The sequence below is a fragment of the Phragmites australis genome, chromosome 18 (assembly GCF_958298935.1).
Source record: "Phragmites australis chromosome 18, lpPhrAust1.1, whole genome shotgun sequence".
NCBI lineage: Eukaryota > Viridiplantae > Streptophyta > Magnoliopsida > Poales > Poaceae > Phragmites > Phragmites australis.
The window spans coordinates 18,099,328-18,119,078 of NC_084938.1; the positions used below are offsets into that span (position 1 = coordinate 18,099,328).

Genomic DNA, 19,751 nt, shown 5'->3' on the forward strand with positions numbered 1-19,751 from the left:
AAGACCCGGAAATCTTCGTTCACAAATTAATATTTTAATTTTTTACTGGTAATACACATAAAGATATTAAGGATTGCCGTATGGAATGTACAATCAGTACATATTTCTATCAAAAAATACTCTTATAATTTTTTTGTCCAGTTTACATATATAATATAATGAAGCTTGCGCATTCGAGATGATGCTAACATCGAAAATGATGAGTAAAAGAGAATGAAAGAGGTGAAAAGCACTAGGCCTAATGCTAGCACAGAAAGTCGATGAAGGCGCACAGAGAAGCCATAACCTACACACAATTTACTAACCATCCACTTATGTTTGGAGAGAATAGCCCGCAAAGTTGGACTTATGCTTCTTGGGCCGCACCTAGTACTGTCTAAGCCCAAGTTCCTTGGCCCGAATAAAACTATTGTTATGTGCAACTATTTTATCAAATGTTTTCTTGCGGATGATTGTGTCACGTATCCACATGACTCTATTGCCAAAATTATGCTCTCATGCCATATGTTCGAATGCGGTTTTCCGGTCCACCCCTGGTTTGATTTGTGCAACTAAGTGCTTGTACGTTTGATTTCTATCTATGGTTTAGTTTATGCAGTTATATGCAACCAAAATGCGGACGAGTATGGAGCTTTATGGTAATGCTTTTAGATGGAGCCGAGTCAACTGGGTTCGAGCCCCCGATCCACACCCCTCATGTCTCCAACGAAGATCGCGTCATGGGAAAGCGCCGTTCAAAAAAATATACAACCAAGATTTCCATAACAGTTTGCATATACCCTTGGTGCGGTTGATCCACACATATCATAACCCTCTATTGTAGGATCAATGATCCTCCCAGTATAGTATTGAGTCCCTAAGCAGATGTGGTTCTTTTTTTCGAGCAATTCGGGTGTGGTGTGATATACTGATCGAAAGAGTTCAGTACATATCAGAGTACATAGAGGCATCTCGGTATACCGAGTCAAAATTACAGGATGAGCAACATAGTCTCGCCAAATCCACATATATTGGTGGCCTTCCTTGTAGCGATGGCTCCATAAGTCGATGCCATGCGTTGCAGCGCGCAACGTATCTGCAGTGGAGCCATCGCACGAATTGAAGACGAGATTATTCCTGGAGATCCGAACGTACGTGCCATAGCAGGATGAGAAGAACATCCAGCCAGACGTCGGTGGGTAGAAAATGCGAGTATCTGAGATTCCAGCATGGTATTAGTGGAACGTTCGCATGCAAAAGGATTTCTCTGGCTCATGAATGTTTTTGTGAAGAAGGTTTGCACGGGAGTTCAGCCTACCATTAATTGCAGAGTAACCAAGTGAAAAAATTAATCTTGGTAGGGACCTTGGTGGCCCAGATGCGAACGGCATTCGCATCCGTCAAGCCGGTCCCTTGAAGCAGGCGTAAGCTGGCTGGAGTAGACTTGTAGGCGCAGGGAGGGTTGCAGGCAAGGAATCGCTCATCCGGCAAGGTGGAGAGGGAAACATGCTGAAGAATGGCGTGCAGATCGGGGAGCTCACGCATTGCTGCCGTGGTGAGATGAAGGCGTAGGGAGAGGTCAAGGGTCAAGATGACCATCGAACACAGGGCAGACAGAAGCGTGCGGACGTGTGTTGTGAGAGAAAAGAGCAGGGAAAGCAAGGAAGAGGGAACGGTAATGTTGGAGTTCGTCGTGGATGAGGCGCCCAGGAAAGAGTCAAGGACACTGTCGCTGAGGTCGTCGCGCATACCGCGGAGGAGCTATTTTTTCTAGGGGGGACGGATCAGGCCGATGCATCTTATGGATGAACTTCATCAATATGCAGTGGTTTTGGGTGTCCAAATCCTTGACACCCAGGCCGTCCTCAGCTTGGTGAGACAAACCTTATCCCACACTATTGAGACACTGGGAACCATTGCACTTGTCATCGCCCATCCAAAGGGAGGCTAGCTCGGCGACACTGATCGAGTGCCTCAATCATAGTGCGGGGAGGAGGAGGGAAGACATGTAGTAAACAGAAAGATTGCTAAGAATGGAGTTCGCGAGGGTGATTCATCCGCCAGAGTTCAGAAGACGTGCATACCAACTAGACAAGTACCAATCGAAGGAGGCGAAGAGTGGTTGGCAGTCAGCAACTCAAAGCTTGGCATAGGAGAGAGGGAGACCAAGATAGGGCTGCGGGAAAGTGGAGATAGCGCATCCAAGGGTTGACACCATGGCAAAGGAGAGGGAGTCATCAAGGTTCATGGGGATAAAAAGTCGACTTGTGAAATTAATGGTTAGACCGCTGACCGAGGAGAAATCATCTCGAGCAGTCGTTTGAGCAGCTGAACGGAAGCCATATCGCCATGAGCAAGAACGAGCGCATCGTCTGCATACTGCAGAACAGGACACGTCGAAGTGTTGTCAATTGGGCGGGCGAGTAAACTGGAGTCGGAGGCTTGACGGATGAGCCTCTAAAGACTGCAGCTCGTTCCGGCAAGTGATCTAGTGGCCGAGGACACCATTTAGTAGGACAACGGTTTTCCCTGTGGATAGAACACCATCTAAACTCTGCCAATTAACTGAGTCATCCGATCAAAATCCAACTGCCTAAGGTTAATAAAATCTTCTGTAAAATTACTAACAGCAATAGGCACTGTAACTCGGTAAAAAGTGTCAGTAATTGGTCATGGCGTCCCCAAAAAAAAAAAAAAAAAAAAAAAAAATCGTCACGGCACATGGGTTGCTGCACAGAATCCGTGTGGTTCCCAAACTGCCCTTTTCCCCACGCTCCTCTCCAGCACAGAACAGAACACTCTCCGCGACGCTCCCATTCCTCCCCGCGGCCACGCCTAGGGTTTCTCCCCTCCCAAACCCTCGCTCCCCGGCGATGGCGAAGACCAAGCAGGGCAAGAAGGACGTCGACTCGTACACCATCCGTGGCACCAACAAGGTCGTCCGAGGTACGTGCCCCCCGCTCCCGTCACCGCCGCGTGCGTGCGTGCGTGTGTTTCCGGCGAGGAATCTGATGCTGACGCAATGTCCGTGCTGGGAAGTGGGCGACTGCGTGCTGATGCGGCCGTCGGACACGGACAAGCAACCGTACGTGGCGCGGGTGGAGAAGATGGAGGCCGACGGGCGCGGCAGCGTGCGGGTGCGGGTGCGCTGGTACTACCGCCCTGAGGAGTCCAAGGGAGGGCGCCGGCAGTTCCACGGTGCCAAGGAGCTGTTCCTATCGGACCACTTTGACCTGCAGAGCGCCCACACCATCGAGGGGAAGTGTGTCGTCCACTCCTTCAAGAACTACACCAAGCTCGACAATGTCGGGCCTGAGGACTTCTTCTGCCGCTTTGAGTACAAGGCAGCAACCGGCTCGTTCACCCCTGACCGCGTCGCAGTGTACGGAGTTCCTCCAGCCATTCCTCGTTGATTGTTCCTTTCTGTGAGTACATTGTGAGCTTGCTTGCCTGATAATTTGAATGTGTGCTTTTCTGTTTCAAGGTATTGCAAGTGTGAGATGCCGTACAACCCCGATGATCTTATGGTACAGTGCGACGTCTGCAAGGACTGGTAATTTTGTTTCAAATATTTGCAATTTACATTTTACTGATGATTGCCTGTGTTAGTGCTTGTAGAATGCAGTAGTTTCGCATTAGTTTTGCAGAGATTGGTTTCAAACACATATGTGATATAGGCACAGGGCTATCTTTTTTGGGAATCCATGCCATCGCTGCTTAGTCGTAAAGTTAAAATGGATAATGATCATAAAATGTTTCATTATCATTCATATGTCTTCAGAAAGCAAGTACTAAGATGGATTATGATTTGAGTCGCCAAGGATGTTTTGAAAGGTTTCTCTTGCCCTGCATGGTCTACTGGTTTCAAATTGGACACAATGTAGGAAGTGAACTTTTCTTATATCAAAAGATAACACTTTTTATCTAAACTGCATTGACACTGTATTCAAAGTGATGTTAGGATTCAGGATTGCATGCTGGAATATTTAGTCTTTTAGCTGTACCAAGGAATTGTTATAGTCTATAGCTAAGCCTGCTTTGATCCTGACAGCTTCTTCATCTGTGCATGTCATAGTCTGTTTCCATGGTCACAATATTCATACCCCATTTTGTTTGGAACCTTCGTTTCACGAAGGACAATGTTCAATTTATCTAGTGCTTCAAGAGTTTTAAGTGCCATTAACTTGCATAAAAAACCTACTGAGATCTTATGGGAATTTTGTACGCTCATTGCCATAGAAGTGCAAAATGTGGATGCGTGCTTCTGAGGTTGTATGCGCTCATATTGCTTGTTATGTCACCTGCATTTTTCAAACAAAATTTGAGATATATACAGATTCCCTTCCATGGTATTTTTTTGTATCAGGACTCAGGACCTTGAAAATTTTGTCAATCATTTTTATGCTACCATTGTTCTTTGATAAACATATGTTACTGGGCTCCTGCCTGTGCCTTATTTGGATCCTATAATACACAGGTTCCATCCATCTTGCATGGGTATGACCATTGAACAAGCCAAAAAGCTAGATCACTTTGTTTGCTCAGACTGTGCAAAGGAAAATGGTTCAAAGAGGCATTCAAATGCATATGCTATTTCACCAAATTCTGAGCCTAAGGTAAGCTAATTGTTTGTCCTTTATATATTATTGGGTGATTGTTTATTTTCCTTTTCCAGATAGTTTATCATTGGACCTTTTAGGTTATATATGATCCTTTTCTGAGGTATTACATTTGTGGAATTGTTTTCTGAGCTCTTGGCATTGTTTGTCAACAATTCCATGTTCATCATGTAGCACTTGGCAAAAGTTCAGAAAGCATTTTTTTTTAATGAAATCCCTTGAAACATATGCTTTGAGTTTGCACCATGTTTAGAGTGACACCAAGGTTTTAGTGCCTTGACTGGTATCCTAAATTTTTATAGTTTTGCACTTCTGTTCTAAAGCTCATATTTCTTTGGTGAGCCATTTGTTTTCTACCCCTCTCTCAGATATGCCAGATATTAGTTATTATCATATGCTTTATATCTAAGCCTCCATGGACCAGAGCTGTATGTAGTTTGTTGAAGCTGCATTAAGTTGCTTTTGCTTGTGACTCACCAATTTTGTTGTATTCAAACTATCCAAGTTAACTCCATAATTTCAATCATTTTTCCATGCATAGTTTGTATATTTTTCCATGGATAGTTGACATTGGTGTGGTTGATTCTTGGACTGGTACTTCTGCAGAACTTTTTTTATCTTTACATGTCTCTTAATGCTTTCTTTTAGCTATAGCATGCACATGTTAAGTTGTAAGAAACAAAGTGTATGGAAAAAATAAAGGTTGCAAATCTATAATTTGCTTTGACTGCTACCAGCCAATTGCCCAGATTAATACAATAATCTGAACCTATCTTATTTATTATGATTTTGGTAGCCACGGGATATACTGTTTTACCCTTAATCCTTGCATTTTAATAGCAATTCATCCACATAAATACTTGGTCTTGTACTACCTTTCGCTAATGTACGCTTGTTCTCTCTTGGCTCATCAATTGTAGGCTGAATCAAAAAGGCAGAGGAGGTAACAACTCTGAGTACAAACATCCATCTCTGGGGAGATGAGCTGCATTTGCGGTGAAACAGCCCTTCATAGCTGTTGCAAAAGTGGAGGTGTACAGTGCAGTAGAACAAGTGTTTGCAGAACCTGGACTCCGTTGTCTATTTACTCGTCAAACATGTTGTGCTGTTGGGGAACGGTTTTGTTCGTTTTAGTTGGTGTGGTGTGGTGTGCTATTCTACGGTGTGCCGTCATTGGGTGGGGGAAAGAACAGTCGTGGCGATGACTTGCCAACCTAGTAGCAGTTTGTGCATTGTGTTAACTCAATTCCTGTCAACAATTCCCTCTTTGGCTGATAAATCAATTCATGTAGGTTCCTAGATCTGCTTATTTCATAGTCAATCATGAAGAAATGTTGCCTGCGACCCTTTTAGCTGCTGTCGTGCTGGGGTTCTTTGCTTTTGCTTGCTATTGATTGTTTACCAGAAACCGAGTTTCTTACCCTGCAGTGCTTTCGCCAACCTGCCATTTGTTTGAGCTAATGACAGGCGGCATCAGGAGTTCTCCAGTTCTGCTATATTAAGCTGTATCATGAGGCTCTTGGCACATTTGTCTTTGCAGATTGCAGTGAAAAAAAAGGAGAGGACGCAGCTTGCTGTCCAGTTGGAAAGTACACTCTACACACACCAAGGTACTCCTTTACACACGTGTGCATGAACCACACCTATATCTGTGGTTGGATTGTTCACATGAAAATAGGTGTGCTGTAACTCTTTTCAGTAGTATAATTGGTTAAGTAGCTCTATCTAATCCTCTTAACAAAGGAAGCACTGGGGAGCCTTGGAAGATTTATATTTTGGGTATACTTTGCTAGTATGTTTTTTGATACGCTTTTTGCGAGCAACCTTTTTTATACGCTTTGACTCGTGTACGTCCTCGCAGAATTTTTTTAATAATATTATTTTATTAGAAAATTGTAAAAATAATAGTTAGAATAACAAAATTGTAAGAATAGATACTTGTCAGTATGCGGAGTACCAATAAGAGATCTGTCGGTATTTCGAATGCCAATTTTTTACGTGGTAGTGGGTTTGGAGATCTATCAGCATGCCGAATGCTAATAGGTGATGGGCCTTGGTAAAGAGGTGTCATGTAGGTTGTTGCTGTAGTCTAGCTTCGTGTTGGCATTCCGCGCTCCGACAGGTGATACTGTCGGTATGAGTAATACCGGCATGCCTTTAATAATAGCCCAGTCGTTGATTCCTCATCTGTTCTTTGTCTTTCACGCGTGATAGACGAGCAGAGAGTGGTGGCGATGATGACGAGTACAAGCGCGCGACGGGCTGTAGCCGACCGATAAGTGGCAGTGAGTGGGTGGTCAGTGGTGTGCGGCGGTCACAAACACCTGGCGTGGGTGGTCAGTGCCGAATGCTAATAGTTACTTTTCCAACTATTACAAATTTCTGAACTAGATCTACTCTATTCTAAATTTTCTATCCTAACTTATCTAATTTTTCTACTCTATTTCAAATTTTTCCTACTCTATTCTAAATATTGTATCATAATGTTTCTAGCCATTCTAATTTTTCTACGTATTCTACCCGTTCCTACTCTATTATAACTATGCTCTATTGTTTCTAATAAAAAAAAATATTCCTCAAAGTCCATGTTAGATTGCTAAGTTAGTGTAGTAAGATAGAAAATTTAGGTTAGAATAGTATGAGGTAATTCGGTAATGTAGAATAATTAGAAAAGTTTAAATATTTACAAAATTTAGAGTTAGAAATACTAAGAAAAATAGTTAGAAAATATTAGAGAAATATTGAGTAGAGTAGATAATTTAGAAAATTTATAGTAGAGTATGTCTGCGCGAACTATATGTAGAAAATATAGTATAGTTAGTTAAGTAATGTAGAATAGTTGTAAAAGTTTAAATATTTTGGTAATGTAGAGTTAAAATAGGTTATTTAATATGATTTGAAAATTTGATATTATTAGACGTACATATTTTTTGTTGATGTAGGATTTTCATAGTATTGTATTTAGAATGAAATTAGGAAAATATGATTTATTTAGAATTTAGAGTAGGAAAATTTAGATACGTGTAGAATAGATGGTCTAGCATGGAGCATAGATACTTTGGAATTTTTCAATAGTTAGATAATTGTTATGAACATGTAGTACAAATATTTCATAGTTGTAGGATATTTAGAATAGAAATAGAATAATTTTTTTGATAGCAATATATTTAGAATGGTATAGTGTAAATTGAAAGAGTATGTTAGGTGTGATATTTGATGGTTATGTAGAATACAATTGATAAGGTTGAATAGATTTTATGGTCATAGCTGTTGTATGTTGATTACAATTATTTAATATGATGGAGTATAGTATGGTTGTTGAATTATGTATCGACTATAGTGGGGTTTATGATTTTTTACGGCCCTAGATATGTCATACATTGTGATAATAAGGTGGATTTAAGTATCTTTCAGTATGTGGACACAAAATTGCATAGTGCGAGAGGGATTTGATGGTCCCAAGTGTTAGGTTGGCTGTATAATCTGTTGTAACTTAGTCCGACACATTAGTGGTTGATGATGAAGGTTTTGATTCCTAGACGTCGAGAAATCGGCTAGCAGTGGGAGCTCTTGGAGGTTACATGTTCGAAGCAATGACAGCAATTTGTGTCACTAGGGTTGAGACAAGGTTTTTCCCACTGTATCCTTGTAGAAGCGAGTGATGTTGGGTCTACAGAAGTCGGACCTAGCACCGTAGAAGTTGTTGGTGAAAATGTTGTCCATAAGGAGGTGCAGTAGAGTATGGTTCGAGAGGTATCCCTGCAGACTAATACATCGGTTGAGCTATAGACTGCAAGAGAAGAACGTAACGATAGGGAAGAAAATTAGATCACGATGCGTGCTGATCAGGGAGAGTGGACGAAGCACTAGTGGACCAAATGAGACAGATAATGACGAGTTCCGCACATTTGTGGACTTAGGTGTAGGTATCCCGAAAGAATGGACGGAATTTGGAGAAGTCGACAGTGAACAATGGATACGAGTTGGCATGGGAGTATGATTCTATCGTGGTGACTAAAGACCAGATGTTTCATGACAAAGTGTATCTATAGCATGCAGTGAAAAGATGGTGTTTCTCAGAGGCGAGGGAGTTCAAGGTGGTAAAATGTTTAGCCGAAGGTTGCACTTGGTGAGTTCATTGATTCTTGCTGAGGTGTGACACTGTATGGTTAGCGTCTATTGTTGAGCCACATACTTGCAACTTGAGTCGACCTTTGTGTGCGCACAGGAACATGAGCACCTATTATGTTGGAAATGTAATGTACCTAGAGATTGTGAAGAAGACTAGTATATCTTCATTTGGAGTTATGCATGCTATTAACATCAGATTTGGGTGATTTTATATGACATGGCATAGAGAGCGAAATAGAAGATGTTAGAGAAGAGGCTTGTCACATATAAGGATCTATACCACAACTTACCTTCACTGCTAGAGGTTATTCGGAGCAGGAATCCGAGCACCTGTATTGCTACTCATGATTTTGTCAATTAGGATGGAGATTGAGTCCTTCAGCGGGCCTTCTGCTCGTTCGGTTGTATGATCGAGGTATTCCGACATTGTTGGCCGGTGATGTGCGTGGACAGGACATTCCTCACAGGCAAATACAGGGGGCAAATACTCACAGGTATCGGGTTGATGGTGAGAACCAGGTTGTGCCTTTGGCTTTTGCATTCGTTGAATGTGAGTCTATGAATAGTTGATTGTGGTTTTTGTAGTGGGTTAAGAGAGGTGTTGTTGATAACAGGCCTAACATGTGTACTCTACGATCGTTATGCAGGCTTGTTGAATGCTATAAACACATTGCAGAGTGGTGCAGGTGGGTATTACCATGGTCAGATTTGCATAGCCGTTGATGCATGCAGCATCTCAAAGCAAACTTCTATAAACAATTTATGAGCAAAAGGTTGATGGATCTATTTAAGAAGCTGTGCAAATAGAATCAAAGGAGGAAGTTTGATGCACTGTGGGAAGAGCTGGATAAACTAATTGGTAAGCACATGGATGAAGTTTTGAAGAAGCCAATTGTACCGAGGGAGGAGCCCGAGGGCCTTGAGCCTTTACCACTTTAGCTGCAAAGTGTGACCAGGAGAAGGAAGGGTGGAAGGAGGGTTAAATGTTTCTCTGGCTGGATCAAACACGAACAACTAGAGAAATGTGCACTCATTGCGGATACTGATGGTTCACGTTATGGAATTGTGACAACTAATCTCACCAAGGTTTACAATTGAGTAATGAAGGGGAATAGGTCATTGCCATTAGTGGTAATTGTGGAGGGAGTTAATCGTGGAACGCAGCGGTATCTCTGAGAGCATTACAGTAAGGTCGTGCTACATATGGGCAACCCGCAAAGGCTATACAAGAAGAAGATAACGTCTTACATGGAAGAGAAGAGCAGAAAGGGGTAGACACACAGAGTTCATATTGTTGGTAACCGTCGGCACGTCTTTGAGGTGATGTTGCGTGACAAGGACGGACTGGGTATCGAAAGGCAGGAAATAACAATGGAATGCAGGTTGTGGCCAGCGGACAATAAGTGCGAGTGCACTTGCAACAAACCATCACTAATGCATTTGTCTTGCTCTCATGTGCTAGCTTATTGCGCGAAGGGCAACATTGAGTCGTAGTATTTCATGTCACCGTACTACCGCAAGGAGGCCATAGAAAGTACTTGGTCCAGCGAGTTGATTAGGTGACCGGCGGTGCAAGACTTCACGAAGCCACCTGAAAATAGTCCGTATTGGATTCCAAATCCAAACAGCAAGGTCGACACAAAGGGGCGACGCAAGACTCGACGTATTAGGAACGATATGGACGATGTTGAGGGAGCACGTGCACGCAAGAGTGTCTGGTATGCAGAGGTCTGCATTCGAGGGGGCAGTGCGAGCAGTATTTGGTGGACACTTTGGTATCAGACGAGAAGGTTAGGCATGTCTCGATACACCAGCCGAGGAAGAAGAAAAATCCTTCGAACGAGACTATTATTTGAAGCAAGTTGTGACTGCTTTCATGTTGTATTACTAGTAATTGTGCATGTTCATGTTATTTCTATTATATGATTGTCATGCTATGTAGGATATTTATGTCGATACTATGTTATTAGCTATAGTTTTATTACCTATGTTCTCCTTCCATCCTAAAGCGTAGCATTGTGCAATCTTATCCACTTTCGAACGTATCTGCGTGTCGTCCTGTCATGCAATAAATCGTTGACTTGCAACTTTCAAAATCAAAATTATGTGCATTATGAACCCTACTACAATTACGTGTGCAAATAAAATCCAACGTTACATGACAGGGTACAAAATCCAATGTTACAAACAACACATTACATTGAAGTAGTACATAAGGCTAAGGCAGTACATCGGGATACATTACTTCTAGTCATACTGACTAAGAATGAACACATCTATAATACTCCCTGTTGTTCCTTCGACCTGCAATGCGAGGCAGGATATAACGCCTTCTGACGTTGCTGGATTTCTCTTAGTGCAATTGTTCCTGCAGTTCCTCGATAACGATATGATGTGATGGATGTATTCTTGGATATGTGGTTCTATCCATGGGTCAATCTTGTACCGAAACCCACAATCATCCTTCTGGAAAAAAGTGGTACATGAGGTAAGTAAATGGTGTTGACAAAATATGAAAGAAAGTGAGTATTATATGTTTGTACCTTAAAATATGGACAACAGAAGAATCGACGGCCTGCATCACCGAAATGCTCATAAACTTGGACTACAACATCATCTTCATGTCAACATGGCGGCTAAAACGAGCAAGGAAGAGCATTGTGGTTTCCGTTAGAAATCTCTACCATAGACATCTAAATGGGGGTATGGAGGTGGTGGATCGATTGGGCCATCAAGAGGATGAGGATACGCCATTGTCTTGATGCAATTCGAGGTCACAAAATGTGTGAGTAGAGAATCGATTGAGTTTTTTTCATATACAAGAAGTCCTAGTGGTAGTGGATAGATGCAGTAGCACTGAAAAGCCTATTGCTAAGATTGCGCTGGCCTATTAGGGGTAACACTGAAAAGTCTTTTCACTAGACTGCACCACACTGTAGCATTGAATAAAACAACGTATGCTAATGATCTTACCTGTCATTGCAGCAACGTATGCTAATGATCTTACCAGAGTATCCGATGCCCCTTCATCAATATAACACACTACAGTATTGACTAATGCATGTCGTGACCACATGAAAAAACATCAATACCATAACTTTTTCAGCTTTTACGTGGAATCATATGCTCCAGCCCGTAGCCAAGCCCACGCACTCAGTCTATGCACTAGCTCGTAGCCACCATAAATAACGCCATCCCCATCCATGGATACACCACTTCTCTCAGCTCTCTAACTTGTAATGTCTTCCTCAGCTTCACCTAACTCACCCAAGAAACATTGGGGGATTTTCATCCCCTAGGGGGTCAAACCGCTGATGTGCTTCTATGACGATCTTTGTAGGCTTCGCGAGTCCCAGAACATATCCTACATCTATAGCCTATGCTTCTTCATGTGTGCTAACTACTAGTACAACCTGCCTCGACATGAATCATATGAGTACCCACCGGTATAGCGACATAGATCACTCATATGACACTTTTCCATACGATTTCGTTCACTGTCTTACTATTCTCTCCTTTTGTTTCATTGGTCTAGTCTCCTCCACCTATCAGTGACCTCATAGAATAGTTGGATATGGAGCTAAATGAGCACCAGGAGTAGTGGGTCGACATGGAGATGTGGGGGAGGAAGGAAGCTTACAAACGCCGCGAGTACGAGCAACATCAGGAGGAACGACGGATGAAGCGGTAGAGGAGGAACGCATCAGGATGGCCGCAAAGGAGCGTGCCGCGGCTGAAGCACGTGAAGCAGAGAGGGAAAGGAAGCGGGAGAGAGCCTGTCACGCTAAGAGGTAGGGCAACGATGTCCTGAGAAAGGTCAAATATCCTAGATGCACTCAATAGAGAGTATCTATTATAACCGATATATTTTCATTTCCTAAGGCTTGTTAGGATTAGCAGCAGCATGCTATTAGGTTAGTCTTTAGACGTACTGTACATGCCAACGTTTGTTATCATCGTCTCTTTATGGTTATTAGTGTATGTAACCTCCATATCGGGTTCTATGATAATTGTGATTCATAACTTACTATTGTTTGCAAAATTAGATTTTGTATCCTCCCAATATTACTTCACTAAAAAAATTACTCACACAAATTTAGATCAACTAAATAAATAAAAGTAGATAAAATCACATCGAACCAAAATTAGGAAAGAATGAACTACTCCGAGATGTCGTTAGCCTCAGCCTCATTACAAAACATTTGCGTGCCTCCTTGCCTCAGCCTCTGTGTAACTGTAGTTGCTATTTTTGAATGAGTGTGACTTCTTCTATAGGATGTACACTGAATTCTGGTTGTACCTCATTAATATTTCCCAAATTTTTATTAAAAAATAAATAAAAACAAACGTAACCTGTTGGCATGTGGAATACCAACAAACATGTCGGTACTCCAATTACTGATAGGCCTGTTGATTTCCACGTGCTGACAGGCCTGTCAGCTGTCAAACTGGATCGACACCCATATCAATGTCTACCCGGGGGTCTATCGGCATGCGGAATGCCGACTGGCCTTTTCTTCGCATTCTGCGTGCCAACAGGCCTTCAGGCCTAGTGCCACGTAGCATCTTGGCATGCGGAACACCGATAGGTCTCTTGTCAATACTCTACTTGCTGGTAGGTAGCTAGTCTTGCAATTTTGTTTTTCTAGCTATCATTTTTGCATTTTTCCAACAAAATAATATTATTAAAGAAACCTTCGTCCTTGCATGCATGTTGTGTAGAATCGGATGGGTCAGCATGCAACATTGTTTGTGTTGCATTCCAAGTTCATGGTACCATTTGGAGAGCCCCGTACCCCCCGGCGTAGTCTCACGGGCGATGCGGGGCCACCCAAAACCGTAGCTGTTAGAACCGGAGTCTTCAGAGTTCATATTCTAGGCAAGGTTCAGTTTGAATGTTCAGAAGGTTCAGTAAGTTCAGAAGTTCAGAGAGGCACGGTAGTAAGTCTGAGTGGGAGATGGAAATCGTCATTGAGGATACTGCTTCGGTGGTTTTCATTTGCACCAGCTCAGCTCAAAGGTGGAGCGTGGATGGTTGATCCAATGGCTTATATTGGAGATGATGTTTACTTTTTCAAATTAACATTTAATTATCATTTCTCGCTGTTAAATTGTGCTTACTTTCTGCTTAAGACTTGTAATCACTCTGTTAAGCATGTTTAGCTTAATTGTCCTGTAATTAACTCGGGTAGGTTTATAAGAAGCCTATTGGTATGCTAAGCACATTGAGCAAGCAAATACCTACAAGAAGCCTTTCATGAACACCAAACCAACTCAACCCACTAGCTGGATAAACAGACAGTCCAATTTAAAACAAGGTATACAAGTTTAGGACAAGGACAATAGAGAAAAGGGTAAGTGTAGGTATTGTGAAGAACCTTGGAATCCCCAGCACAAATGCAAAGTCAAAAATAGATTGCATGCCATTTTGCTAGAAGGAGATCAAGAGAATGCAAGTCTGGAGAGCAGTGAAGATAACACTGAGGTGGGTTATCAGACAACTCCTGGTAGTCCTACTCACACTAAACAGAAACCAGTTGAAGAAAAGGAGCAAGTTCTTATGATCTCAACTCATGCTGTTTCTGGAACTACTAGCTCCACAACTTTCTCTCTGGTAGTTCATATCAATGGTAGAAAAAGAAATTGCCCCGGTTGACAGTGGCAGTACTCACTCCTTTATGGATTATTAGTTTGCCATCAAAGGTGATTTCTCACTAACATATGTGAAATTTGAGAAGGTAACTGTAGCAGGGGAGGTAAACTAGTGACATATGATCTAGTGTATCAGGTTCCTTATGTCATACAAGGGAATCACTTCAAAGACACATTCAAGTTACTTCAGTTGGGAAGTTACAACATCATCTTGGGGGCAGACTGGATTTGTCAACACAGTCCTATCGGTTTGGATTGGCAAAAGAGATATCTGACTAGAACAAAGGAGAATGCTATAGTGAAATTAACAGATCATACTGTGCCTGGGCATCAGTTCATGATCATTGTAGCTCAGTTGGAACAAATGCTCAACAAAAAGGCTCTTTGATGCTGCTTGCAGATCAAAATGCTGTGTGAAGAGGAAAAACAACCAAACCCTATATTACCTCCTAAAATTGCAGCAGTGCTAGATGAGTACAGTGAGGTATTCAAAGAACCTGAAGGTCTACCCACACCAAAAAGTTGTGATCACACTATACCTCTGAAGGCTGGTTCAGAACCTCCAAATGTGAGACCTTACAAGGTACCACATTACAAAAGAGAAGTTATGAAATTAAGCAACTAATTGAAAATCAAGCAATTAGGCCCAACTTCAGTCCATATGCTTCACCAGCTGTCTTGGTCAGGAAAAAAGATGGATCATGGAGGCTTTGTGTGGATCATAGAGAACTAAACTCTATGATGGTAAAGAACAAATTTCCAATGCCCATTACTGAAGATCTTTTGGATGTATTAGATGGAGCTACCATATTTTCAAAAATTGATTTAAGATCAAGTTATCATCAAATAAGAATTCAAGAGGAGGACATCATCAATACAGCGTTCAAAACTCATTTGGGGCATTATGAGTATTCGGTCATGCCTTTTGGGCTTACTAATGCACCAGGTACTTTCCAAGCTTTAATGAACAATATCTTTGCTAATCATCTATGCAAGTTCATAATGGTCTTCTTTGATGATATCTTGGTTTTCAGCAAGAAGAGTAAGTGTCAATTTGCCATGGGACAAGTAGAATATCTAGGTCATATCATTGATAAAGGAGTTTCAACTGATCCTGGTAAAATATTGGATATTGTGAAATGGCCAAAACCTTCTGACCTCCCTCAATTGAGGGGTTTCTTGGGCCTAACAGGATATTATAGAGGTTTATGCAAGGTTATGGAGTCATTCGCAGACCACTGTTTGATATGTTGAAGAAGAACTCTTTTCAATGGGGAGAAGAACAAATTGAAGCTTTTGAAAGGCTGAAAAAAAATCATGACAAGTTGTCCCGTACTAGCCCTTCCAAACTTCTCCAAACCCTTTATATTATAAATTGATGCATGCAAAACTGGTATTGGGGCTGTGTTGATGCAAGAAGGGAGACCAATAGCTTTCTTTAGTAAAACATTGGGTCCAAGAACTCAATCCCAATATGTGTATGATAAAGAAGCCATTGCCATATTAGAGGCTCTAATGAAATGGAAGCCTTATCTCTTAGGAGGAAAGGTCATTATAAAGACCGATAAGCAAAGTCTTAAGTTCACTTCTCAGAGACTAATTGATAGTGTGCAACACAAGCTACTTCTCAAATTGTTGGAGTTTGACTTTTCTATAGAATACAAGAAGGGAAAAGAGAATATTGTGGCTGATGCACTCTCTAGGAAGGATAACAAGGGAAATGCTTCGGAAATCAACTGCCAGGCAATCTATTATTTAGAACCTCAGTGGGTGGTGGACATAAAAAGGAGTTACATACAAGATGAGAAAAGCCAAGAGCTGCTGGAAATGGCCCTGAACCAACCTGATTTGAATAGATGCTATTCAACTGAGACTGGAATCTTATATTACAAAGGAAGAATATATATGGGTGCAAACAATGAATTAAGAGTTCAACTGATTGAGAACTTTCACTCCTTGGCATTTGGAGGACATTCAAGGATGAGAGCCACTTATCATAGGATTAAAAAGGTGTTTACTGGCCTAGAATGAAAAAGGAGGTAGAGAAGCTGATATCAGAATGCCCTATTTGTCAAGTAACAACAGATGAACATGTTGAAACCCTGGATTAGTATATCCATTAGAGATCCCTGATATGGCATGTACTCATCTCACCATGGATTTTGTTGAAGGATTGCCTAAATCCAAAGGTAAAGATGTGATATTAGTAGTGGTAGACAGACTTACAAAATATGCACATTTCATTGCTCTTTCTCACCCATACACAGTCCAACAAGTTGTGAAATTGTTTATGGAAAAACATATGCAAACTACATGGGATGTCTCTTTCCATCATTAGTGATAAAGATAGGGTATTTACAAGCAAGCTCTTCTCTGAAATTTTTAAGGCACTCAAGGTGACACTGAAGTTTAGTACAACCTACCACCCTCAGTCTAATGGATAGACTGAGAGAGTAAATCAGTGCTTAAAAAGTTACTTAAGAAGCATGACATTCCAAGAACCAAAAGATTGGTATACCTGGCTACCTACAGCAGAGTGGTGGTACAAAATATCTTACCACACTTCACTCAAGATCACACCTTTTCGAGCCCTCTATGGATATCCTCCTCCTCAAGTGGGAGAGTTATCCCTCCCTTGCAACCTGTCAGAAGAAGCTAAGGTGACTATAGAGCAAAAGAAAAATATGCTACAAGGACTCAAACATAATCTTCTATAGGCTCAAGATAGAATGAAGATATATGCTAATAAAGGCATAACTGAGAGGAATTTTGAAGTTGGAGACCGAGTTTACTTAAAGATGCAACCATATAGGCAAAATGCCTTTGGATTGAGAGGGACACTCAAATTAAGGTCAAAATTCTATAGTCCTTTTAGGGTGATTGAAAGGATCGGGAGAACATACAAGCTACTATTACCAGAGGGAGCAGAGATACATCCTATGTTTCATATGAGTCAACTCAAGAAGCACCATGGAAGCCATGCAGTACCTTTTCTAGGAGTACCTCTTGTTGATGCTATGGGAAAAATCTTGACTAAACCAGAGAAGTGTTAGAGAGGAGGATTGTTCCAAGAAGGGGGAATCCAATTGCTCAATGGAGAATCAAATGGGCTAATCTACCCATGGAAGATGCTATGGGAGGATGTGACTTTCATCACCAAGACATTCAGGACTTCAAACCTTGAGGATGAGGTTTGGCTCAGCGGGAGCCAAGTCAAAACTGAAGTCTTCAGAGTTCAAATTCTAGGCAAGGTTTCAGTCTGAATGTTCAGAAGGTTTAGTAAGTTTAGAAGTTCAGAGAGGCACGGGAACAAGTCTGACTGGGAGATGGAAATCATCGTTGAGGATATCGCTTCGCCAGTTTTCATTTGCGCCAGCTCAGCTCAGCTCAAATATTGGATATGATGTTTACTTTTTCAAATTACCGTTTAACTGTGGTTTCCTGATGTTAAATTGTGTTTACTTTCCATTTAAGACTTGTAATCACTTTATTAAGCATGTTTAGCTTAATTGTCCTGTAACAAACTCGGGCAGGCTTATAAGCCCTCAAAATGGAAAAGAGAGAGAACTCTCCCGATAAGCATATTCTAGAATATTCGTAGTTTAGGGTTCTAGCAACTTTCCCCATTTGTTGTGTCATTAATGAATCCAAATCCATCTGTTGTACCTTTGTTCATCTCTGAATCTTGGAGATCTGACACTAGCCCAACCTCCACACCGCTATGCCCATACAGGCTGCCGCCGCCATGCCCTTCCTGGCCACCGGTGTCTTTCTCCTCCCTCCCTCCTTCCCTCAACCTCGCATTCTTCGTGTCGGCCATCAAGATCTGCTTCATCTGATCCTGCACTCCGCTCGATCGACACGCCCTACATGCCCTATTATAGGCCCTGCTCTTGTAACTAGTTGGCGGATGTGTGGCGTCACCATGCTCTCGCGGCTCGTCGATGTTTGCTCGCATCGCCCTACTCCCCTTCGTTGTGTCATGCCATTCGGCTTTGTGGTCGCGTTCCTCTGCTCTCACGTCCATGCAATGTTGCCCTGCTTAGCTTTGTTGTGGCCACATCGCTCGCCATTGTTGGGATCCGCATGGTGGCAACCTAGATCGACTGGATCCATACGATGGCGCCTAGTTTCTCATGGTTCGTCCATCGGCGGCTGGGATCCATGTGGAGGCTATGGGGTTCGCGCGATGACAGGCCGGGATCCACAGGATTCGAGCGGTAGTGTCCTGGATTCGCGTGGATCGCATGATGGCGGTCGGGATCCCATGTGGATGCTACGGGATTCGTGAGGTGACAGGATGAGATCCACGGGATCCGAGCGATGGCGGATTGCCTCCTAGCGGTCGAGATCCTCCCGGTGGTGGTAGGATCCATGTGATTTGCTGTCGTGTTGCACTGTTTAAGCTTCAGTTGCCATGCTCACTCATGGTGCTATGCGTCGGCCATGGCGCTTGTTCTAGCCGCCATGGTCATTGGCGCCATGGGGTTCTTCCTATCCTAGTGCAGTTTGGACTACTTCCCACTAGATTCTGCCCGTAGTGAGCTCAGTGGCTAGTGGTGGCCCGGTGGGCGGCGCACTTGCAAGGCGTCAGCTGCAGCTCCATTAAAAAATGAGCATCAAGGGGGAGAACGTCACTCTGGGATTTAATTAAGAGGATGTCGCGCCTCGAACCTAGATTGGCTCAGTGAGACCTTGCTCGACTGAGCGTTAGCACCGTGAGAGACTTGGCGCAGCATCTCCATTGGTAGCGTGGCTTGGGTGGTTACATATGTGGTTCGAATGTGCGGCTAGTGTGGTGAGGGGGCTATGGGCAAAAGCCTATCTCGACTTGCTACAGTATGATGACGATGACACCTGCGGGCGTCTCTCTCCTCTCTTGAGGCGATGTCGTGGTGCCTTCCATCCCATGTGAGACTCCGGGTGTGAGAGGAACCGTCCAAATAGTATTCAAGCTAATCATTAGGATGATCATTTTCTATAATCACACCCACAATGATTAATCGAAATACCATTCCAGTAGTCCTAGCATATGTTTACTTCCAGTATTAGAACACACGCCTTTACAACAAGCACATCATCACAAGACATAATAAAGAGCAAGTAATTAAATTAAGTTATAAGTCTTTAAGTAGATTAAACTTTACAACAAAATATATAACCTGGATATTTGTTAGAGTAGTTACGCAGCGGAATAAGTTACATGACGATAAAAGTTGGGTACATGACATAGCAGAATAAGTTACCCCCTTGAAGCGTGACAATTCGAATTGATCTTACACCCTGCAGGGGTACATCTTTACCCACACGACACAAGGACCATTCGGCTTGTGTCACCCGCTAAAGTGTACACAAGGGGGTACCTGTGTC

General features: G+C 42.4%; 1 protein-coding gene across 1 annotated transcript; it reads left to right on the forward strand.

Annotated features, from left to right (window-relative positions):
- Positions 1 to 2,730: 2,730 nt before the first annotated feature.
- Positions 2,731 to 5,897, forward strand: LOC133899810 (chromatin remodeling protein EBS-like). Its single transcript, XM_062340879.1, has 5 exons — positions 2,731 to 2,925; positions 3,019 to 3,361; positions 3,464 to 3,532; positions 4,457 to 4,595; positions 5,519 to 5,897. The coding sequence occupies exons 1-5, from the start codon at positions 2,853 to 2,855 to the stop codon at positions 5,543 to 5,545; spliced, it is 651 nt and encodes a 216-aa protein (XP_062196863.1). The 5' UTR covers positions 2,731 to 2,852; the 3' UTR covers positions 5,546 to 5,897.
- The last annotated feature ends 13,854 nt before the right edge of the window (positions 5,898 to 19,751 follow it).

Bases quoted from the DNA above. Each gene is read 5' to 3' on its own strand.
- LOC133899810 (XM_062340879.1), top strand. From the start codon at position 2,853: ATGGCGAAGACCAAGCAGGGCAAGAAGGACGTCGACTCGTACACCATC. The intron at 3,362-3,463 runs GTACGGAGTTCC...TTCTGTTTCAAG, and splicing joins ACCCCTGACCGCGTCGCAGT to GTATTGCAAGTGTGAGATGC. The intron at 4,596-5,518 runs GTAAGCTAATTG...CATCAATTGTAG, and splicing joins CACCAAATTCTGAGCCTAAG to GCTGAATCAAAAAGGCAGAG.